Source organism: Tursiops truncatus, chromosome 2 (genome assembly GCF_011762595.2).
Source record: "Tursiops truncatus isolate mTurTru1 chromosome 2, mTurTru1.mat.Y, whole genome shotgun sequence".
Lineage (NCBI taxonomy): Eukaryota > Metazoa > Chordata > Mammalia > Artiodactyla > Delphinidae > Tursiops > Tursiops truncatus.
In genome coordinates, this window is record NC_047035.1 from 147,553,526 (window position 1) to 147,571,928 (window position 18,403).

The 18,403-nt window shown below is 53.3% G+C and overlaps 1 protein-coding gene across 1 annotated transcript in view; it reads right to left on the reverse strand.

Moving 5' to 3' along the window:
• Positions 1 to 221: 221 nt before the first annotated feature.
• The window catches only part of ADARB2 (adenosine deaminase RNA specific B2 (inactive)), a 355,132-nt gene continuing 336,950 nt past the window's right edge, over positions 222 to 18,403 (reverse strand). The window contains exons 7-10 of the mRNA XM_033852309.2: positions 13,725 to 13,890; positions 5,155 to 5,336; positions 1,958 to 2,136; positions 222 to 858 (exon numbers count right to left, since the gene is read on the reverse strand). Of these exons, the coding sequence (XP_033708200.1) occupies positions 682 to 858; positions 1,958 to 2,136; positions 5,155 to 5,336; positions 13,725 to 13,890 (704 nt within the window). The 3' untranslated portion in view covers positions 222 to 681. The remainder of the gene's footprint in view (positions 859 to 1,957; positions 2,137 to 5,154; positions 5,337 to 13,724; positions 13,891 to 18,403) is intronic.

Below are 18,403 nucleotides of genomic sequence, written 5' to 3' on the forward strand. Positions count from 1 at the left end.
CATCTGGGACCCTCGTCACCAGGACGTGTAGCGGTGGTTTCTTCACGCCCTAAATCTTGGCCCCCGGGTGCTTTGGAAACTGTTCCTTTGCTCTCTGCAAGAATGGTCTCACTCTCTGGTCCTCTTTTAGGGGTTCTTTAATATCATGTGTCTCAAATCATTTTGAAAGGAGGTGGAGTGAAAAAAATAGGAATGAACATGATAGCTCATCCTTACTGGCTTCTTTGGGGAGGAGCCCATGGCTTTTCTCTTCACTTGTGGCTTATCCTGAAGTCTCACACACGCTGTGCTCGTGGGAACCCCTCGCTCAGGAGGTGCGTGGCGGGGAGGGAAGCGTCGGGGATGGGCCTGGTTGGTTCTCACCGGCCAAGCCTCGGCACTGCTTTTCAAGGCATCCACTCAGACCCTCTGGCCCAAATGGAAATTCCCTTGGACACAAGGAGGAGCGAGAGCTGTTTGTGCGTAGGCAGGTGTGGTGGGCGATCTCGGTCCTGGCATCTTGGGAGCAGCCGTCGGAGAAGCAGCATGTCCCTAACGCAAGGTTAGTTGCTCATCTGAGCTTCAGACACGCGTGTGTTTCTGAACACCAAAGGAAAACGAATGCACAGCACAGATCAGCACCGTCAGGGCACGCCACACCCACACACGGCTTCGCCCGCTGCGCAGGGCCGGCCCGGGGCCTCATAACATTAGTAGGAACTGGTCTTGCTCCGGCGGCTTCCTCACCCAGGTGCCCAGGCCAGCCTTCTGGAATGCTCTGAACAGCTGCTGTTTGACAGCCTGGTAGGTGCGTGCCCCCAGCTTGGCCTCACAGTACATGGACGGCGTGTCTCCGTGGCTTGGGATCCGTGTGCTCAGCTGTGGGGCAGAACGAGAGAGGACGGGTGAGCCCTCGCCGGGAACGGGCCCCGACCAGCAGGACCGCTCAAGCCTGGCAAGCAGGCACTGGCCTGCCGGTCACTTTTCCTTCTCTCTTCCTTTAAACAGAAAAGCAGCGAGATCATCACGTGGGCTTGGAGTTTGCCAAGAGGGTGGATCTCAGGTTAAGTCCTCTCACCACACGGAGGATGGGAGGGGCTGCGTGAGTCAATCAGTGCAATTCTGGGGTCATTTCACAACATATCAAAATATCCAGTGGTGCCCCTTAAATATATACACTGTTCATATGTCAATTATGCCTCAGTAACAAAGAAAAATATCTATTCTCTCTAATTTGATCTATTGATAAATAAAATTTCATATAAAATTCCAAAAAAAGAAAGAGTAACAGTAGAAATTAGGGAGGCTTTGCTTCACAAGAAGTGTGAGTGATTAATGAAAAATATAAACACAGAACTTGTCTGCTATTAACAGCACAAGCTGTGCATAATTTTTTTCTTTTTCGAGGAAGATTAGGGGCTCAAATCGGCGTGGGTGGTGAGGCCGAGGGGGCCGTGGGAATGAAGGCAGCGTCCCAGGTGGAGTCGCCTGCTAGCCCACCGGGAGGACCGGGACTGGCCCCCGTGTCCAGCGGGGCAGGATCCGGCCTGGCTTCACCACCCATGCGCCAGGGTCGGGCGTGTGGTGAGCGGGGGAAGTGGTCGGTGGGGGGCGGCACCGGCTACTGGCCGGCCAGTCCGTCCCTGACGCTCACAGCCGTTTAATTGGGGGAACACCTAACTTTTCTGGGCATCCATTTCCTTCTGTCTGGACTGGAATTACATGGACTCTGAAGTTTCTATGGACTTTCTCATGGGCTGCACTGGCCACAGCTGTTCACCAGTGAGCCCCTTTCCACCTATTTCTGGGGCCACAGCATGAGACCCTGCTGCAGGTCAGGGGTCCCACTAGGAGGGGCCACACCTGGGGTTGGCGGGGGGCGGGCAGGGACACGGGGGCTGGTTTGCGTGTCCCGTGTCACTCTGGCTCTGCCCAAGCGGCCGCTCCCTGGGCCCCACCCATGTCCAGCCCCACTGACCTTGCCGTAGAGCCGCGCCCACCGGGCCGAGAGCCTGTGCTTGCAGAGCCTGGACGAGCGGCCGCAGCTCCGCTTCCCAGTGGTGGCGTCGATGACCTCCACGTCCGCCGTGCCCACCACCCAGTTCACGCTGAAGTGGGGTGACTTCCCAGGCTGCCGTGCCTCGGCCTGACTCACTCCTGCCGGGAGAGACGGGGCGCCGGGCGTGAGCGCTGCTGGCTGGGCGGGCGGGAAACGGCTCCCACGCTGGTGGGACGGGGTGGACGGCCGGCCCGAGCGCCATCGCTGGGGCTTGGATTCGAAGGATTTTAAATGCAAGGCTGTCCTGTAATAACACTCTGCCCACGTTTCCCCCTTTCTCTGGATGTTCGTCGCGTGGACTGGTGAACAGATGGGGCCGCATAAAGGCCAGCTGAGAGCGTGCGTTTACGGGGCATCTGCTGCCTGCCCGCTCCCCACAGGGCAGACGCCAGGGTCACAGTCCGGCTGACGAGATACGAAATGGAGTGAAAACAAGTGAGCTCTGAGGGTGCAAGGCACCGGCCCGGCAGGGTGACTGGAGCCCAGCGGGGACTGGAAACTGGGCCCTGGTTTGAATTTCAGGACCACAGAGCGTTAAACCGGGAGTGGGTCTTTCTGAGTCCTGGGGCCACCGAGGATGCTAAACCATGCAGGATGGTGGCCTGGGAGGAGGGGCACTGACCCCGGGGCCTCGGCCATATGCCCTCCATGCCCCCTGGCTCCCTGCGCAGCTGACGGGCTGGCTCCACCCCCAACCCCGGCTTCCACTGGGGTCACGCAGAGAAGGACCTTGGTCTCATGTGTGTTCACGGCCACAGTGCTGCAGGATGTTCAGCCTGGACGCCCCCAACCCGCCCCTCCTGATCCCTTCCCTGGATCCAGCCCCCTGAGCAGCTGCTCCCATATCCACACTCTGCCCCTTCCCAGCCTCCTGTTCCCCAGTGGACAGACTGGATGGCAGCATGGGGCCTCTCAGGGCCCTGGGTGGGTGGGCCCAGGGGCCCCAGCAACATCTCACGGGGAAGCAGAGCCTGGTGCTGGGAAGCAAGTGGCAACCCAAGGAGCTGGACACATGGAAAAGTTGTCACCTGACTCATCAACATAGATGGAAATTAAATTTAACTTAGACAACCAAGAACTGAACATTTGCTTTTAGCTCCACACCAGGAATTCTAGGTCTTTGGGGGCCACTGCAGAGCTGTTTCTGCTGCTCAACCACAGGAAGTCATTAATCTTCAACATTTTAAGAAAGAACAGGAGAAAGAAGAAAAGGGAAAGTGAAAGAAAGACATTGAAACCGGGCCCAAAGTGATATTTTATCAGAATTACTGAAATTATTGACCGTTTAGAAAATGACTCTGGTTTCATAGACATTGAATTTGAGGCAAGCCTTCCCATCCCTCACCTGACGATGGTGAGTCAGGACTGAGCCCCTTGGAGACGGGCGTGGGTCTCAGGCTCCCATCCCCAGCTCCTACGAGGTGGATGTCACCACCTCTTCAGCTGGTCTTGTTTGTGTTGTTAATTCTTGTGTGTTTAAGAAATTGTGCCATTGCCACGGGTCACAGTGGGTGTGTCGGGAGAACTTGGCCTTCTGGTTAAACGGGGTTCAAATCCTTGCTCCATGTTGATAAATAGAGCATCTTCACACTTAAATTCCTGTGAGTCTATTTCCACATTTATAAATGGAGGTGACAGCAGCTGTCGTGGTTGGTGTGACAGGGTGTGTGCCTCATCTTGACGTTGACGGGGGTGGCTGCTGGGTTTAGTTAGGTCCCTTCCCTGAATGGTGGAGCCGTTCTCTGGGGGGGACTCGTGGAGGGTGAGTAGCTGCACCGTGCAGATCAGGCCTCTCTGGGCACCCACTCCCCAGGAGAACCACCCACAGGCTGTACGTGGCCATCACCTGCCGGGCTCAGGCCGCAGGGCGCCACAGCCATGGGCACAGCTTTGGGTCAGATCCGAAGGCACCATTCATGGCGAGGACGGGGGTGAGGGAACCCCCTCCGCGACAAGTTGGCCCGAGTCACGGGAAGGGAAGGTGGGGCAGTGGTCCTGGATGGGCACACAACCCCTGCTCCCATGGCCTCGCTGTAGTTTGCTGAGTCCCCTCCCTGGACGCTGGGAGCCCCTGGAATCTGACGTGGTCCCCGGATTTGGCAGAGAGTTAGATTTTAGGAACAGGTTCTGGTGTGTAAAGAAACCTGGGGCATAGCCACTGAGCCCTGGGTGGTCCCAGCCCCACTGGGAGCATCCTCTTCCGCCCTGTCTGAGCTTTGGGGTCCGTGATGCTGCCCTTGGCTGGTGACTCTCGTGGGAGGGTTGAGGGAGTGGGGAGGGGTGCTCTCTTGGGGGCTGGCCTGGCTGAGAGCTATCCCCGCGAGTTCCCGCCACCCCGTGGGCACCATCGTTGCCCCTGGTTTTCTGAGAACAACCTTAGGGTCCTGGGAGTAACCCTTAGTCCTGACTCTTACCACAACCGTTGACTGGCTCTTTGACCTTCTCTCTCCTCTTCCGGGGGATCTGGTCTAAGCCCCGGACTGGCCAATTGCTGTGGGTCTGCACATGCCCACCACCCAGGGCCCCCCACCGCAGATCACGGCTTGCAGCCCCTTCAGAGACAAGGCACCGCCCAGAAGGGAGCCGCGGTGGATTACCGGGTTAATTACGGGAGTCACAGTGGGTGGGGCTACCTCCCCAATGCCCCCTCCCGCTGAGCTGAGAGGTCAGCTGCCGCCAGAGGGGCTCACGGCTGTGTGACTTCTGGTCCTCACGACCCCAGGCTGGCCCTGGCGGCCTGGGGGCAGCATCCCCCTCCCAGGTTTGGTGCTGGGGGAACATTCAGGAATTTGCTCCTGGATCAGGTGGGGGCGACCTATGGCCCTGGGTCCCCCCTGCCCTGTTGGACACGTGTGTTTTTTGCCTGGATTTCTCTGGGCACCGCAGACACTGCCCTGAAAGTGACACTGTGATGTCTGAGGGGCTCATCCTGTTACACCTTCACTCTGGAACGTCGTCCGGAGATGCTCCGCACCCGGCTGACCTTTCAAGTATCCGATCTCTGCAGTTCTGCTCGCTGAGTCTTAAATGGCCACGGGCCAGACTGGGAGAGCCTGCCCTGGGGGCCTCAGGGCCTGTGGACGGAGGGGTGTGTGCGTTTGAGGACCTGTTCTTACCGCTGAGGAGGGGCTGGTTGTGCCGGTACGAGGCGGGCAGCTGGCCGATGTCCTCGGTCCTGTGGCTCATGACCCGGGAGAGGTGGCCGGTGTGGTGCAGGCTCCCCACCACGATGCTGTGCAGGTACACGGGCTCGATGAAGTGGCAGAGCAGTGCACCCTGCAGCCCCAGCACGTTCCACCTGGGGGGGAGAGGGGCATCAGCGCCCTGGCTCACTGGCCTCACCTGGGGGAGGATGGGGGGCCTTTCTGCCCCGTTGTCCCCGAGGCGTCACTGTCCCCATCGTGCAGCTGGCGGTGGGGTGTTGGGGGAGCTGGCCTGGGGCTCGCAGCACACTGGACTGGGCATGGCTTTGGCCTCGTGACCCCTGGTGACCCCGAGCCCCTCTCTGCCGTCAGGGGGACGGGTGTCGGTGGGTCTGCGTGTGAATAAACGTGGATCCTTTTCCTGGAAAATGAGTTGTTGGGTGAAGGGGAAGCTACATATTCTCTCAGGGACTTAAAGTCAGATTTAAAAAATGACCCTCTGGGCTTCCCTGGTGGTGCAGTGGTTGGGAGACCGCCTGCCGATGCAGGGGACACGGGTTCGTGCCCCGGTCCGGGGGGATCCCGCGTGCCGCGGAGCAGCTGGGCCCGTGAGCCATGGCCGCTGGGCCCGTGAGCCATGGCCGCTGGGCCTGCGCGTCTGGAGCCTGTGCTCCACAACGGGAGAGGCCACGGCAGTGAGAGGCCTGTGTACCGCAAAAAAATAAAAAATAAAAAAGACCCTCTGTCTCCAAAGTGAATTGCAATTTTTCTTTATGTTCCCTGGGAAATATCAGAAATTGAATTGACTGCAGTTTAGGGGAAAATACTCTCCCTCCCCACCCCTTTGTCAAACTCAGCAGTGGGCGGGACCTGCTGTGGTGACATGAACGACCTTGTTTGGCTCTGGGGGTGATTTGACTTCAGGATCCCCGATCAGAGGACGAGGCCGTGGTCCTTGACATAAATGAGGCTCTGGGTGAGTGTTTGCTTCTGCCAGCAAAGGTGACAGGAGCCTTGTCAGACATTTCCCTGTAAGTTTGAGTGGAACAACTTTCCGTGTATCTGTTATTTAAGGCAACATTTTGTGGTTTCCACATGCTTAAAATCCAGCCTCCATCAGCACAAGCATTATGCAGTTAATTTCTTACATCATTATTCTTTTCATTAATTAACATCTCTCCACGGTTAGAGCAATTACTGTGGTGCTTCCATGCCGTACATTTCCTTTCATGATTAATAAGGAGTCATTCTATTTCCCTTTCCCGAAGCAGTCAATTAACACAGAATTCTTTCCATTAATTACCGAGTGCTCAAACCAGCAGGCCTACCTAGAGAGCAGTCTGCTCTGAGAACCTGTGACACCAATTGCCTTAAAAAATTCTCTTTAAATTTTATTCCAAAAACACAAGCAATTTAGCTGGTGATATTAATTTGCCTCAGAAGCATTGAGGTGAGTGAGAAACATCTTCTAATCTCATGCAAGAAGAGGCAGCCATCTGGCTGGCGAGGATTGAGGAACGGCTCCCCCTCCGTTAAGTGTGGGTCATTAAAGTAATGTGCTCACCCACATAAAACTCAAGTGGAATATAAAAGGTAATATTTATATACAAACAGTTTAGTCCTACAATTTAAACAGTCATTGGTTTTATGAAACGTTTACTTTAGTCTATCAGATTTGCATAACTTCACTTAAAAAAATAATTGTGGTCATTTCTGTAAGTCACATCCTGTCTCTCAGAAAGGAGTGGAGAATTGCCCTTGGGATCTAATGTGTGATCTTCCCAAAGAGTAAGTGTCCAAAAGTGTTGAAGGGGAGCACGTTTCTGGAGGCATGAGAAGCGGGGGAATGGACATTCCCCATCAATAACAAAGCCCTTTCTCTAATGATGAGATGAGTATTACAGAGGGGACATTCCTGTGCTTCCGGCTGTCCATGCACTGGCTTTGAGCAAAACTTCTGGAACGCATCTGAATGGCTCTGACTCTGCAGGAAAGTCTAAAGACAAACAAATTCTATATCTGGTCTCCTCATAATAACCTTTACAATAAAGAGACAATCAGCCTTCTCCTTGCCTGGCTGTACGAGTTTAACTTATTCAGCCAACACCATCAATAAAACCAAATGTCGCCCTGAATACAAACTGGAGAGTTTGCAGCATTCCGGATTGAACGGAAAAGTGCCTCTCCTTTTATACAAACAGCTGACGTGACTACAGTGTTGACAGAGAAAAAAGTCCCAGGTCTAGTTTTCAATATAGATAATCCCTAAATAAATATATTTTTGTCTGTTTGTCAATCACTGAAATACCAAAGATAAGTGAGGGAGAGATCTTGGAAAAAGGCTGTTTTCTTTAACTGAGAGACAATCGCTGTACCTGGAGGACTGACAGGGACTGTCCCAGGATGGGCCCCACCCAAGACCTGCCGGGCCTGTGCGCCCGGGGCGTGAGACCGATAACCGCGGGCATGGGTGCAGGGACTGTGGGTGGCCGGGGTCCCTGTCTGCCGTTTTCACCCCTGAGGCACGGCCGCTGGGAGGAGGTGCGGGTCCAACAGGACAGTGAGGTCTGAACATCACCAAATCCATCCTTACTTCACTTCCCTCCTCGTCCGTGGGCAGGTTTGCTCGTGACCTGGAGGCACAGTCACACCCACTGAGAAAGGTCACGGTGCAGCTGGGTGACTCAGGCTGAGGCACGGCTGTGAGTACAACGCCATGCACCCTGGGCTCGTCTGGGGGGCTTCGGGAGCCTCCTGCTGCTAGGACTCCCAAGGCCGGGATGGAACTGGCCTGGGTGCAGCGGGCATCAGCGTTCCCAGCGTGCCAGGCAGTTCCATTGTGAGCCGGGTGATGCACAAAGCAGGCAGCATGGACTTGGGAGTCAGCCTACCGGGTCCAGGTGACCTCCGTGTCTTTTGTTGTCACTTAGCCCCTCTTCTGCTTTCCCTCAATGTTCATGATGTCTCCTGGTCACCTAATTGCTAGTTTGTTTTGCAGCTTCTCAGCCCTTTGCAGTGTCCTGGGGGCTGGACAAGGGATGGCTGCTACCTCAGATCTGTGTCCCTGTCTCAGCATTGTTGCAGGAGTAGCAGAGGCAGCAGCTGTGGGAGTGTCATCACTGTTACCACGCTTATGTTGGACAAATATTCCTGAGTTTATCACTCACTACCTTTGAGACAGGAGGGAGAGGGGCAGGGCACAACTTTTAAAAGAATGACATAGCCCAAGGACATGACATAAACTGATTAGAACCAAATGGGTCCAAGATGGCAGACAAGTCGACTTCCACTAGACCTTGAGCCTCAGTATATGCTCACCGTAACACATCAGCAAGCTAAATGACACACCCACAGGCGCCAGGACAGTTCCAACGCCAGACCATAAGGGTCAAAAAGTGGGGGGTGGCCCAATTTTGGGAAATCCCCACCCCTTCTCCAAAATAGCTGGAATACTCCTCCCACTCATTAGCCTATGAAATTACCCACCCCTGTAAAAACTGACAACCCCATACCCTGGTGCCTTTCTCACCTTCTGAGATGGCCCACACTCTGTGGAGTGTGTTTCTCTCTAAATAAACCCACTTTTTACCTATCACTTTGTCTGTCACTGAATGCTTTCTGTGATGAGACTTCAAGAACCTGAGCTTCGTTAAATCCTGAAACCAGGTGTGTGATCTCGGTTAAAAAACTATGGGTTTTGGTGAGGTTCGAGTCCCAATCTGAGATACACGGTTGTACCTTCACCACTGGAGATGGGGTGAACTTTCCCCTAAAGGCTGCAGTGAGGTGACCACGGTCTTCTGTAAAGGAAGAGCGGTGGTTATTACACCAAGCTGGGAACATTTGGGGCTGGGCGTTTAGTAAGAGCAGTGGTTTTAAAATGACCCATATTTGGAGATTGGAAGCATGAACACATTCCCTCCTGATTTCAGCAGAGCTGTAGGTAACACCATCCGGCTGCCAGGTGGGCTGGGCGCAGAGCCAGGTCCCCACTCTCAGAGGGGGGGACTCTTGCAGCCTGAGATCTCAGTGCGGGGAGTCAGATGGGGCCTCGGTTCCCAGAGAGCATCCGTAATTCTTGACAGTTCATTTTTATGGAGAAAGTTTTAATCCGTTCATTTAAAAACACATTGCAATCGATAATCAAGCTCTGGTGCTTAAAATTAGAAACCATATCTAAGGAACATTAGTTCCAGAAGATTTAGAGTTTTATATGCTACTTGCCTCTCAAGTCTTAGAGCAAAAACCCCTCCCTGGTTCGCCTGTCCTTTCAGGTGGCTGGTGTTTCTGTTAGTGACTGTTCAGATCGGCTTCTTACGTCCAGAAAGGCAGGCCACGTCCATGGGAACACGGGCCTCACGGTGACACTTGTCATCTGTCCTGGGCTCACAGAGGCGCAGGGCTTGGTCTGTTTTATCTCTGAGCTGCAGGAAAATCCAACCCTTTGTTGCGCCTCCAACCTTAACTCGTGGGTTGCAGGTCAAGTTTCCTGGACCTGGTGAAACAACCCACATTCTGCAGTTTGCCTGGGTCTGCACCAGCCTGGCATGAGCAGTGGCATTTTAGGAATAGATTTCACTCTGACTTTGGTTCTGTCATTTTGCAAAGACCACATGAGTTGAGCCAAGTGAGTGGTGTCTCCTACCTGGTTATATTGGTTTCCCGGGGCAGGGGGTGAGGTGGGTGGGGAAGCGCTTAAAACATCGGAAATTTACTCATGGTCCTGGAGGCAGAGGTCTTAGGTGAAGGTGTGGCAGCCCGGGGGCACCGGGGAGACCCCACCCATGGGCCTCACTCACCTGGCGCTCAGAGGTTTGTGGATGCATCCCTCTGGGCCCCGCCTTTGTCTCTGTGGCCTCCCCTGTGCACCTGCTCTGGGCGTCTGTCCCCAGGTCCCCAAGGCCTCACTCACGAGGATACACTAGCTGCACTTAGAGGCCACCTTCTCTCAGCATCCTTGGCTTAATCCTGCCTGGTAAGACCACACTCACGGGTTTAGGGTCTGGGGACAAGGATATCTTTGGAGGCCACTGTTGGGCCCATGCTGCCTGCTATGGGGCAGTAGGAGATCCCACTGCTTCTGTTTACCCCATACCCTGGGCTCCGTAACCCCACCCTGGGGAGTATGTCCTAAGTCTGTACTCGGAGATTTGGAAAAACACTTCGGCACAGAGATATTTCTGGAAACGTGATGCACGGAGCAACCACTTGTGAGCACCCAGGGATCCAGCAGCAGGGAGGTGCCCGCAGCCTTACACGTGGATTCAATGCCCGTGACTTTGAAAGGAGCTTTGAAATCATAGTGTTCAGTGATGGACTGTAAGCAAACTGCCCGAAACAGCAAAATCCTGATGACAGGAAAAAGCCTGTGTTTAGGAAAAAGGTTAAGGCGTTTATAGCCAAGGTGCCTGCTGTTTTCGGTGACGGCTGGGATACTGGCTGGTCGTCTTTTTCACTTTTCAAGTCTCCTAATGTTTCTTACTGTCGCTTATGTTTTAATGGGGGGTGAGGGGAACTTCAGATGCGTGATGTTGCTCCCTGTGGGCTGTTTCCACCAGTCGGTGTGACTGGATGGTCCCATCGCACTTTCCCTTTATCTGGAGGCATGAGAACGTGTAGCCTTAGGTGCATTTAGGGTCTTGTGGCCACAGAGTCTCAGGTTTGGTTCTGTTTTGGATGGAAGCCATTCACCCAAGGGAGAGGTATCCACTCTCCCTCGAGCAGTGGAACAAGCTTTTATCTGCAAGATAGTATTTTGCTCCAGGACTTTAACTAAAATTCCTTTTCGGCCAAAAATCTGACTTTCAAAAGACTTTCATGGCCCAAGAATTTTCCTGGGAATTCCAACGACTCTGTTCCAAAGAGAAGAAATTAGATTTCGTTTTCTGCTATGTCAGCATCAAAATTATTTTTAAAGGGAAAAAACGTAGCTGGTGTATCCCCACTTCCGGCCTCGGGTGTTTTCTTCCGTGGAAGGGGGAGAAAGCTCTCTCTGCGGCTGGGGTGTCCTGCCCACATCCAGTCTGTGGTGCTGGGCATCCTGGCTTTGGTGCTGGTCCGTCAGACTCTCCATCCTCCCGGTGACGCCCCAGGTGTGCTTCCACACGATGCTGAGCGTGGTGTACCCCCAGGAGCCTGGGGACCTGCATGCGCTTGCAGACTCTGTCAGCTGTGCACCCGGTTTAGGGAGGGGGGCAGCCTGGGCCTGGTTCCCACAATCTTTGGAGTGAGTTTGATGATAATGACATTCACATAACGCAGCCCTTTTCCCTGGTAGGCCACTCTGACCACTGGACTCGTGGGAACGTTGCACAGAGCTTCCGTCCATAGGGTCAACCCCTTCTACATTCTTGGGTCCTGGGCCAGGTCTGACCCAGCCGCTCAGCCTGTGTGAGTCCTGCCCACTGTCGAGCATGGTCAGGGGCCACCCCTCCACTGCCCCGTCCACGAAAACCTCGCCCCGACTCCGCGTTTCTGAGCACGGCCGTCATCACGAAGGAAACCCCACGCCTGCCCCATCTCCGCTCCAGTCCAGCCTCACTCGGCCCCCTGCAGAGCTGGATGTCTCTGCTCCCACCTCCCGTTGGGCGATAGATGGGTACCCACCTGCAGAGACGGGACCCTAACCTGCGCACGCACCCCTCACAGTGGCAGCAGCGATCCCCTGAGGGTCAGACCTTAGACGCAGAAGCAGATGGTGGGGGTGAATAGGATTCCAGTGCAGGACATGGGGTGCAGGGTGAGGGGAGGTCGAGGAGGGGGGAGGGCATCACGGGGGTTGCAGGGAGAGAGGCAGAGATGGTGGGCTTGTTCAGGGAGGAAGGTGGGGCAGGGGAGAAAGAGAGACAGAGACAGAGACAGAGGAGAGTGAGGAGAATGTTCAGGGAACACCTGAGGAAAGTCCTGGGAAGGTGGGCTGGGCTCCCAGGGGACTGAGTGGGGGGAGGGGACCTGGTACCATGCCCCCCAGGCCCCTCCTGCCCCATTGTGTTCCCCACCGTCCGGGCACCACTCACCTGGCCACCAGATTTGGGGACTAGACAGGTGACTGGCAGGGCTACCCTTGAGCTGCATCAACTCCTGGATGAATGTGGGGCGGCCCCCCACCTGCCCAGAGCCACGGGCATCACAATGTCCCCAGCATGTCCCCCCTCAAAAGCAGTTAGAACCCTCCTCAGCCCAGGGACGTGACGTGGACTGTGCTTTCTAAGTAGACTTTGTTAAACAGAGCATCACTGGTGGGAATGAAACCAGGGGGCCTATGGGCTCCTGGGCATGAAAGCCTTTCTGTCCCCCATTTCTTGTTTCTAGGGAACAGACTGCAGCCTCCGTGACCTTCCCTGGGTGCCAAAGGGCAATTCGAACAGTTGCTAATCAAGAGAGGAGTAGCCAAGAAACCACCTGAGGTGAGATTAAAGGGGCCAGAGAAGCCCATCAAGGTTAGGAAACCTGACCCCCTAAGACCCTGCACATGGCCTGATCTCATCAGCAACCCCCGCTTGAAGGCTTGTTATAAACCCCTCATCAAATCCTCCCGGGTGGGGAACACATAGTTTTCCGAGGCAGGAGCCTGCTGTGTCCCTCTTTGCCTGGCAAAGCAATAAAGCTGTCCTTTTCTACTTCACCTAAAAGTCTGTCTCCGAGATTCGATTCAGCACCGGTGCAGAGGTGCCGCGCTTTCAGCATCAAGACTGTTGATGTCCCACATCACCCGGGCTTTGTAGCGAGTTTAATTCTCTGTCAATTGACATTTAAGATCCTAGAGACAGTGAAACTTAACTTCTGTATCATTCATTCACTTCATTTGCTAAGGAGTCAGAATTAATTTAGAGACCCAACGCGATCCTGGGAGAGCAAGAGAATTTCCGTTAACGTGGAAACTGCTGCTTCTCCCCACTTCATGAATAGATGAAAACATTACAAAGGAGGGTACGTTTCCTTCTGAAAGATGGGTTAGCTGACGACTACAGGCAGCTCTCTTTGATGCAGAAATCAGTGCTTTGCTGTATTGCAGTCAGGCGGGGGGCAGTCACTCCAGCAGAGTAAAAGGCCTTATTTCTCCTGTAGCCGTTTGGTAATTTCCCTCGAGATTTCGGATCCCTGTTTGCCAGGGCTGAGGTTTTACCTGCCCCGTAGCCTAGGGAGCCTCACAGAGGCACCGAGTGCACCTGGGCCACGGCCCCTCCACATGCAGGCTCAGGTCAGGGTTGGGGTCGGGGCTGGGGTCCCTGCTGCCTGGCTCCTGAGTCCCTGGGTGTCTGCCTCTCCTTTTCCCCGCCTGCCTCTCTGACGGCTCTGTCCGGCTTTCCAGGGAGGCTGTGATGGTACAGAAGGCGCCTGGCCGGTGCACAACTGTGTGTGGGGCAGCGGGCAGCCACGTCCCGTGGCGGGTGTGGAGTTCAGGGCCGACAGGGCAGAGTCCGGGACCTTGGAGTGCACCTCAGCACCCGGCCAGGCCCCGCTCTGGGACCACAGTCCCTGTCCCTCCCCCCGCCAAACACACACCCGGGCGGCACTCGCGCAGAGGACAGAGGGGCCGTTACCTGGCGATCTTGTCCGTGCAGGACATGGTGACCAGCTGCTCGCCCAGCAGGACGCCGTCCCACGTCTGCACGTCTGGGCCACGCACGGGCACTGTCCCCTCCCCGGACTCGATCTTCGTGCGCAGGTGCCCCCGGGACTTCCTGGCCGGGTACTTGCTGCTGCTCACTAGGGGACGAGAGCTGCGTGAGACACGGGGGATGGGGACATGGTGGGGGGGACACAGGGTGGTCACGGTGGGGCTCCGAGGGGAGGGGAAGAAGAGGGGAGCTCATTGGGAAGCAACTCCAGTGACCCCAGTGCCACCGCCCGTGTTCAGGATGAGGAAGCAGCTTTGGAGGTAAGTGCCGGGCAGATGGACTTGTACAGACATGGGAGGAGCTGGGGCACAGCAAACCCCCTGGTCCAGGCTCAGCCGGCCTCACAGCAAAAGGCTGGACAGTGACCATCGGAGGCTCTGCAGCCGTTTGGTCTCGGTCCGACCACTGGACCTGCGGCCCAGCCCTCAGCACAGACGGGCCAGGGAAGGAGCTGCGTTTACAGACACTGACTTTTGGGTTCCACGTCACCTTCATGTGTCAGGAGATGCTCTTCTCACCCTTTCCAGCCGTTAAAACATGTAAAAACCATGCTTAGTTCTCAGGCGGCTGGTGGGATCTGGCCCAGTTGCTGGGCTGCAAACCTCGTCTAGATTTTAGTCCCGGCTCTATGGTTTCCTAGCTGCGTAGCCTTGGAAAAGCTACTTAAAACTACTGTGATAGAGTTAGTTCGTCTGAAAATGGGGTAGTGGTGGTGCCTCCCTCCTAGGCTCAGGGACTAAATGAGATGGGACCTGGGACCCCAGAGCTGCTGCCGACAGTCCCGGTGAGGGGGCGTCCGCTACACCCCAAGACCGGCCCCTGGTAGGGGGCCTCGATGTCCTATTACTGCTCTCCTGCCTTTGCTTTCCAGAGTCACCTCCACACCCATATACACCAGGTATCTGAAGAAATAGCTTGAACGAGAGGAAGATTAAACTTATTATTTTTTTCTTTTTTAAAACAAGGTTCTGTACATTTAATCAGGATTATAATGTATTATAGAAATGCTTAACTGCTTTGTGTACAAATTATATATGAACTACCATAGTGATACCAACGTTGACACACACGATGGTAGGATGAACGCTAAATGCCTTCTTTAAAAGGTTTCTATGTAAGTTTTAGAATTTGTGAAAATGTGTTTCTCCTTCATTTATCTGCACTGGAGTGAGGGTAAATTATTAATATAAATTATTACCCAAATAATTAATAACATTTGGGTTTATATGGGCACCTTCTCTTACAGATCTTGAAGTAATTTCCAGTATATTTTCTCATGCTTTCTAAGAACTGAAGTTCCTTTACTATGTATTCATACTGCCTAGAGGCCATCTCTTGGGAAGAAAATTGCTGTACTCTGTGGAGAAAGTAAATTTTTGAGAGGTTTTAGATTGCTTATTGACCATACTACTAACCAGGTCCTTGATGAGATCCAATTTGGACTGGCCTGTGAGTCGTCTATGGAAGGAAGAACCAAGCTGAGAGACTGAGCCTGGGGGAGGGAGGGGCACAGCCAAGGGATGCCCAGCCCTCCCCCTAGGTAGAGCCTGAATCTCTTCTTTGCAGACTTAAATGGCACTAGGAATCGGATGACAATGCTGCTGCTGCTGCTGGTGATGATGGTGATGATGGTGATGATGATAATGATGGTGACGATGGTGATGATGGTGATGATGGTGATGCTGCTGCTGCTGATGGTGATGATAACAATGGTGATGATGGTGATGATGATGGTGACGATGGTGATGATGGTGACGATGGTGATGATGCTGGTGACGGTGACGATAATAATGGTGATGAGGATGGTGATGATGGTGATGATGATAATGATGGTGACGATGGTGGTGATGGTGATGATGGTGATGCTGCTGCTGCTGATGGTGATGATAACAATGGTGATGAGGATGGTGATGATGGTGATGATGATGGTGACGGTGATGATAATAATGGTGATGATGGTGAGACAGTGATGATGGTGGTGGTGACGATGAGACAATGATGATGATGACAAAGATGATGATAGTGATGATAATAAATTGAACATAAAATATTTCACCTGACTCAAAAATACTTGAGCAAAACTTTGGTTCGACCTGACTTTTTACACCGTCCAGATGAGGTCTTTATCACATCAACTTCCTGTGGCAGGTGGCACTGAGGGAAAGGAGGGCCGGCGTAGCTAACAGTTTCCACAGTTTACCACAATGTTAGGAACTAAAGTCTTCTCTGTGGGAATACTTTCTTAGGAAATATGGTACTTGCTGTCCCTCTCTTTCTGGTAATTATATTCAATAGTATCCTCACCATTCTCTCAATGTTTCAACTATTGTGTCATTTTCCAGACCTGGAAAGTCACCTATTACATTGTAAGGCTCTTCTGAATTCTTACCCGGTGCTTCTGTGCAACTAACTTTTCCCTGAAGCAGACTTTGTAGCCTGTTAAGGCCATGACAACCCGGAGGGCTGGCTTGAGTAACAACTGGTTTCTAGGAGTTAACTTAAAGTTTTCAGGTAGATGAATTTTTCCTGAAGAGCCAGGTGCATGAGATGCTCCTGACGAGTGTTTATTTTCGGAGGTGTTGAGTCTCGGCTGCCTCCTCCAGCTCCCCTACCAGTGTGATCACTCCCAGCGGCTCTGAGTGCCGCGATCTTGCAGAGCTCGTTTACCCTGGCTCTTTCTTGCCTAATTGCGAGAGGCAGGAGGGAGTTGAAGATGCTACTTCAAGCAGAACGAAATGCCAATCCAACCAGAAACTGCAGGGAACTGACCTTAAATCATCTGCAGTGGATTTGTCATGTGCCCTAGACAGTGGAAGTGTGGAGCATTAAGACCCTGCCTGCGTGGATACATAAAGGCGCCCAAACCCATAAGAATGTTCTCAGCTAATTCCGATACTCCATCTCATGAGACTCTCAGTGTAGTGTTTGTTCACGTAAAACCCTTACTTTCGGACCCTGATGTCAAGATAAAGTGCAGCTGGTAATATGCTTAAGAAAATTGTTCAAGTGAATATTCTATTTTCAGGAGAGAATCAGATGGCGACTGAGGAAGTCCACCGAGGGAGCAAAGGTCTATCTGAAATGTGACGCATGGTTGCCGCAATGGTGCAGGGGAGAGAAAGAGCCATAAATGGGAAAAAAGGATAGGAAAGAAGACAATATTTTTAAACCCCAAATAAGCTTCAAAAGGTATATCCCAGAAGGTATACCCATGATGTGGTCTACTATTTATTGTAATAATGACATCTACAATATTTGTCATGTGGCCACGTGGGTGTTCTTGTCCTACCTGGTGAGGATGGTGACAGTGACGATGTGAGTTAGGAAGCCATTTAAATCCACCGACCCTACAATGCACGGATATTATCATGTGTTGCATGCTCTGTAGCTGAGTAGTCACATCAGAAGACGGGGCGTCAGGAAGTGTGTTTTAGATTCCCTGACTTCCTATGGGATTTCGGAGCAATCTCTTGAGCTGCCGTCATGTACAAAGAATAGCACTGGCTCAGACGTACAGGCATTCGGTTCACACTTGTAAGATAGCTGTGTGACGTAATCATGCTATTTCTCATGGCTTCTTGTGGGAGATAGATCGGAGATTTGAACTAAGCTGTTAAACTCTTCTAAAATGGCAGTAAGGACTGAATTTTCTAGGTTATTTAAAGAACCTGCCAAGCAAGAGGAATTTGCATTAGAATGTTGGTGAGTTGGAAGGAGAACGGTCACCCAACCACTGTGACCAGCCCGGGTCTTTTCATTAATCTCTTCATTTAGGTTATGATCAGAACTGCCCCCATGTCTGCAGGCCTTGCAGACGCTCCATCAGTCCCCCGTCTGCATGCAGGCCCGCCCTCCGGTGTGAGAGGATAGGAAACCAATTGGGCAGGAGACAGGTTAGGGGGTTTTGAACCCGGGGGCTCAGAACATGGCTGATCCTCAGAATCACTGGGGAAGTTTTAAAAGTACGGACCCTCAGACCCACTGCATCCCGAGGCGCCAGAACCTTGGGAGAGTGGGTACAGGAGCCTGCATTTGTAGAAACTGCCTGGCAGTGTTGTAGGTAAGTCGGGTTTGGAAACAACCAAATCTGTGCACACCTGCTCACAGGCAGCACGCCTCACAGGCATCTTGGCCAACGGACACTGAGTCCATTTCTAAGGACTCTAGGAAGGGAGAACCTACGATCTGTCCAGGTGAATGTTTTTGAGGGGAGAAAACCCCAGGGACTTTAGAATCTCTGGAGCCACAGGCGTCCCCGGGGGTGGGGTTGTGTATTGTCCCTTAGCTGCAGAGCCCCTGAACTGGGCCTCAGGGGTCTGGGGTTACTGCAACTCATGGAACCTTTAGGGCTGTGGCGACAGCTTAGGCCAGAGTCCCTGGTGGACAGCGGGGGGCTCTGCCACAGGTGGGTCAGACTTGGTTCTCTGCTGGGGTTCACTCTGCCTTCCTTCCCTCTTAAAGGACAGGGGGCCATCTGGGCAGGTCTGTTGAGAACTTCCCTTAGACCTAATCACTGAACAGGTGTGTCCGCGGTCCCGTACGTCAGGCATCTGTTGTGCGTGTGTGCCGTGTGCTTGTGCTCGTGTGTGTACTTGTGTGTG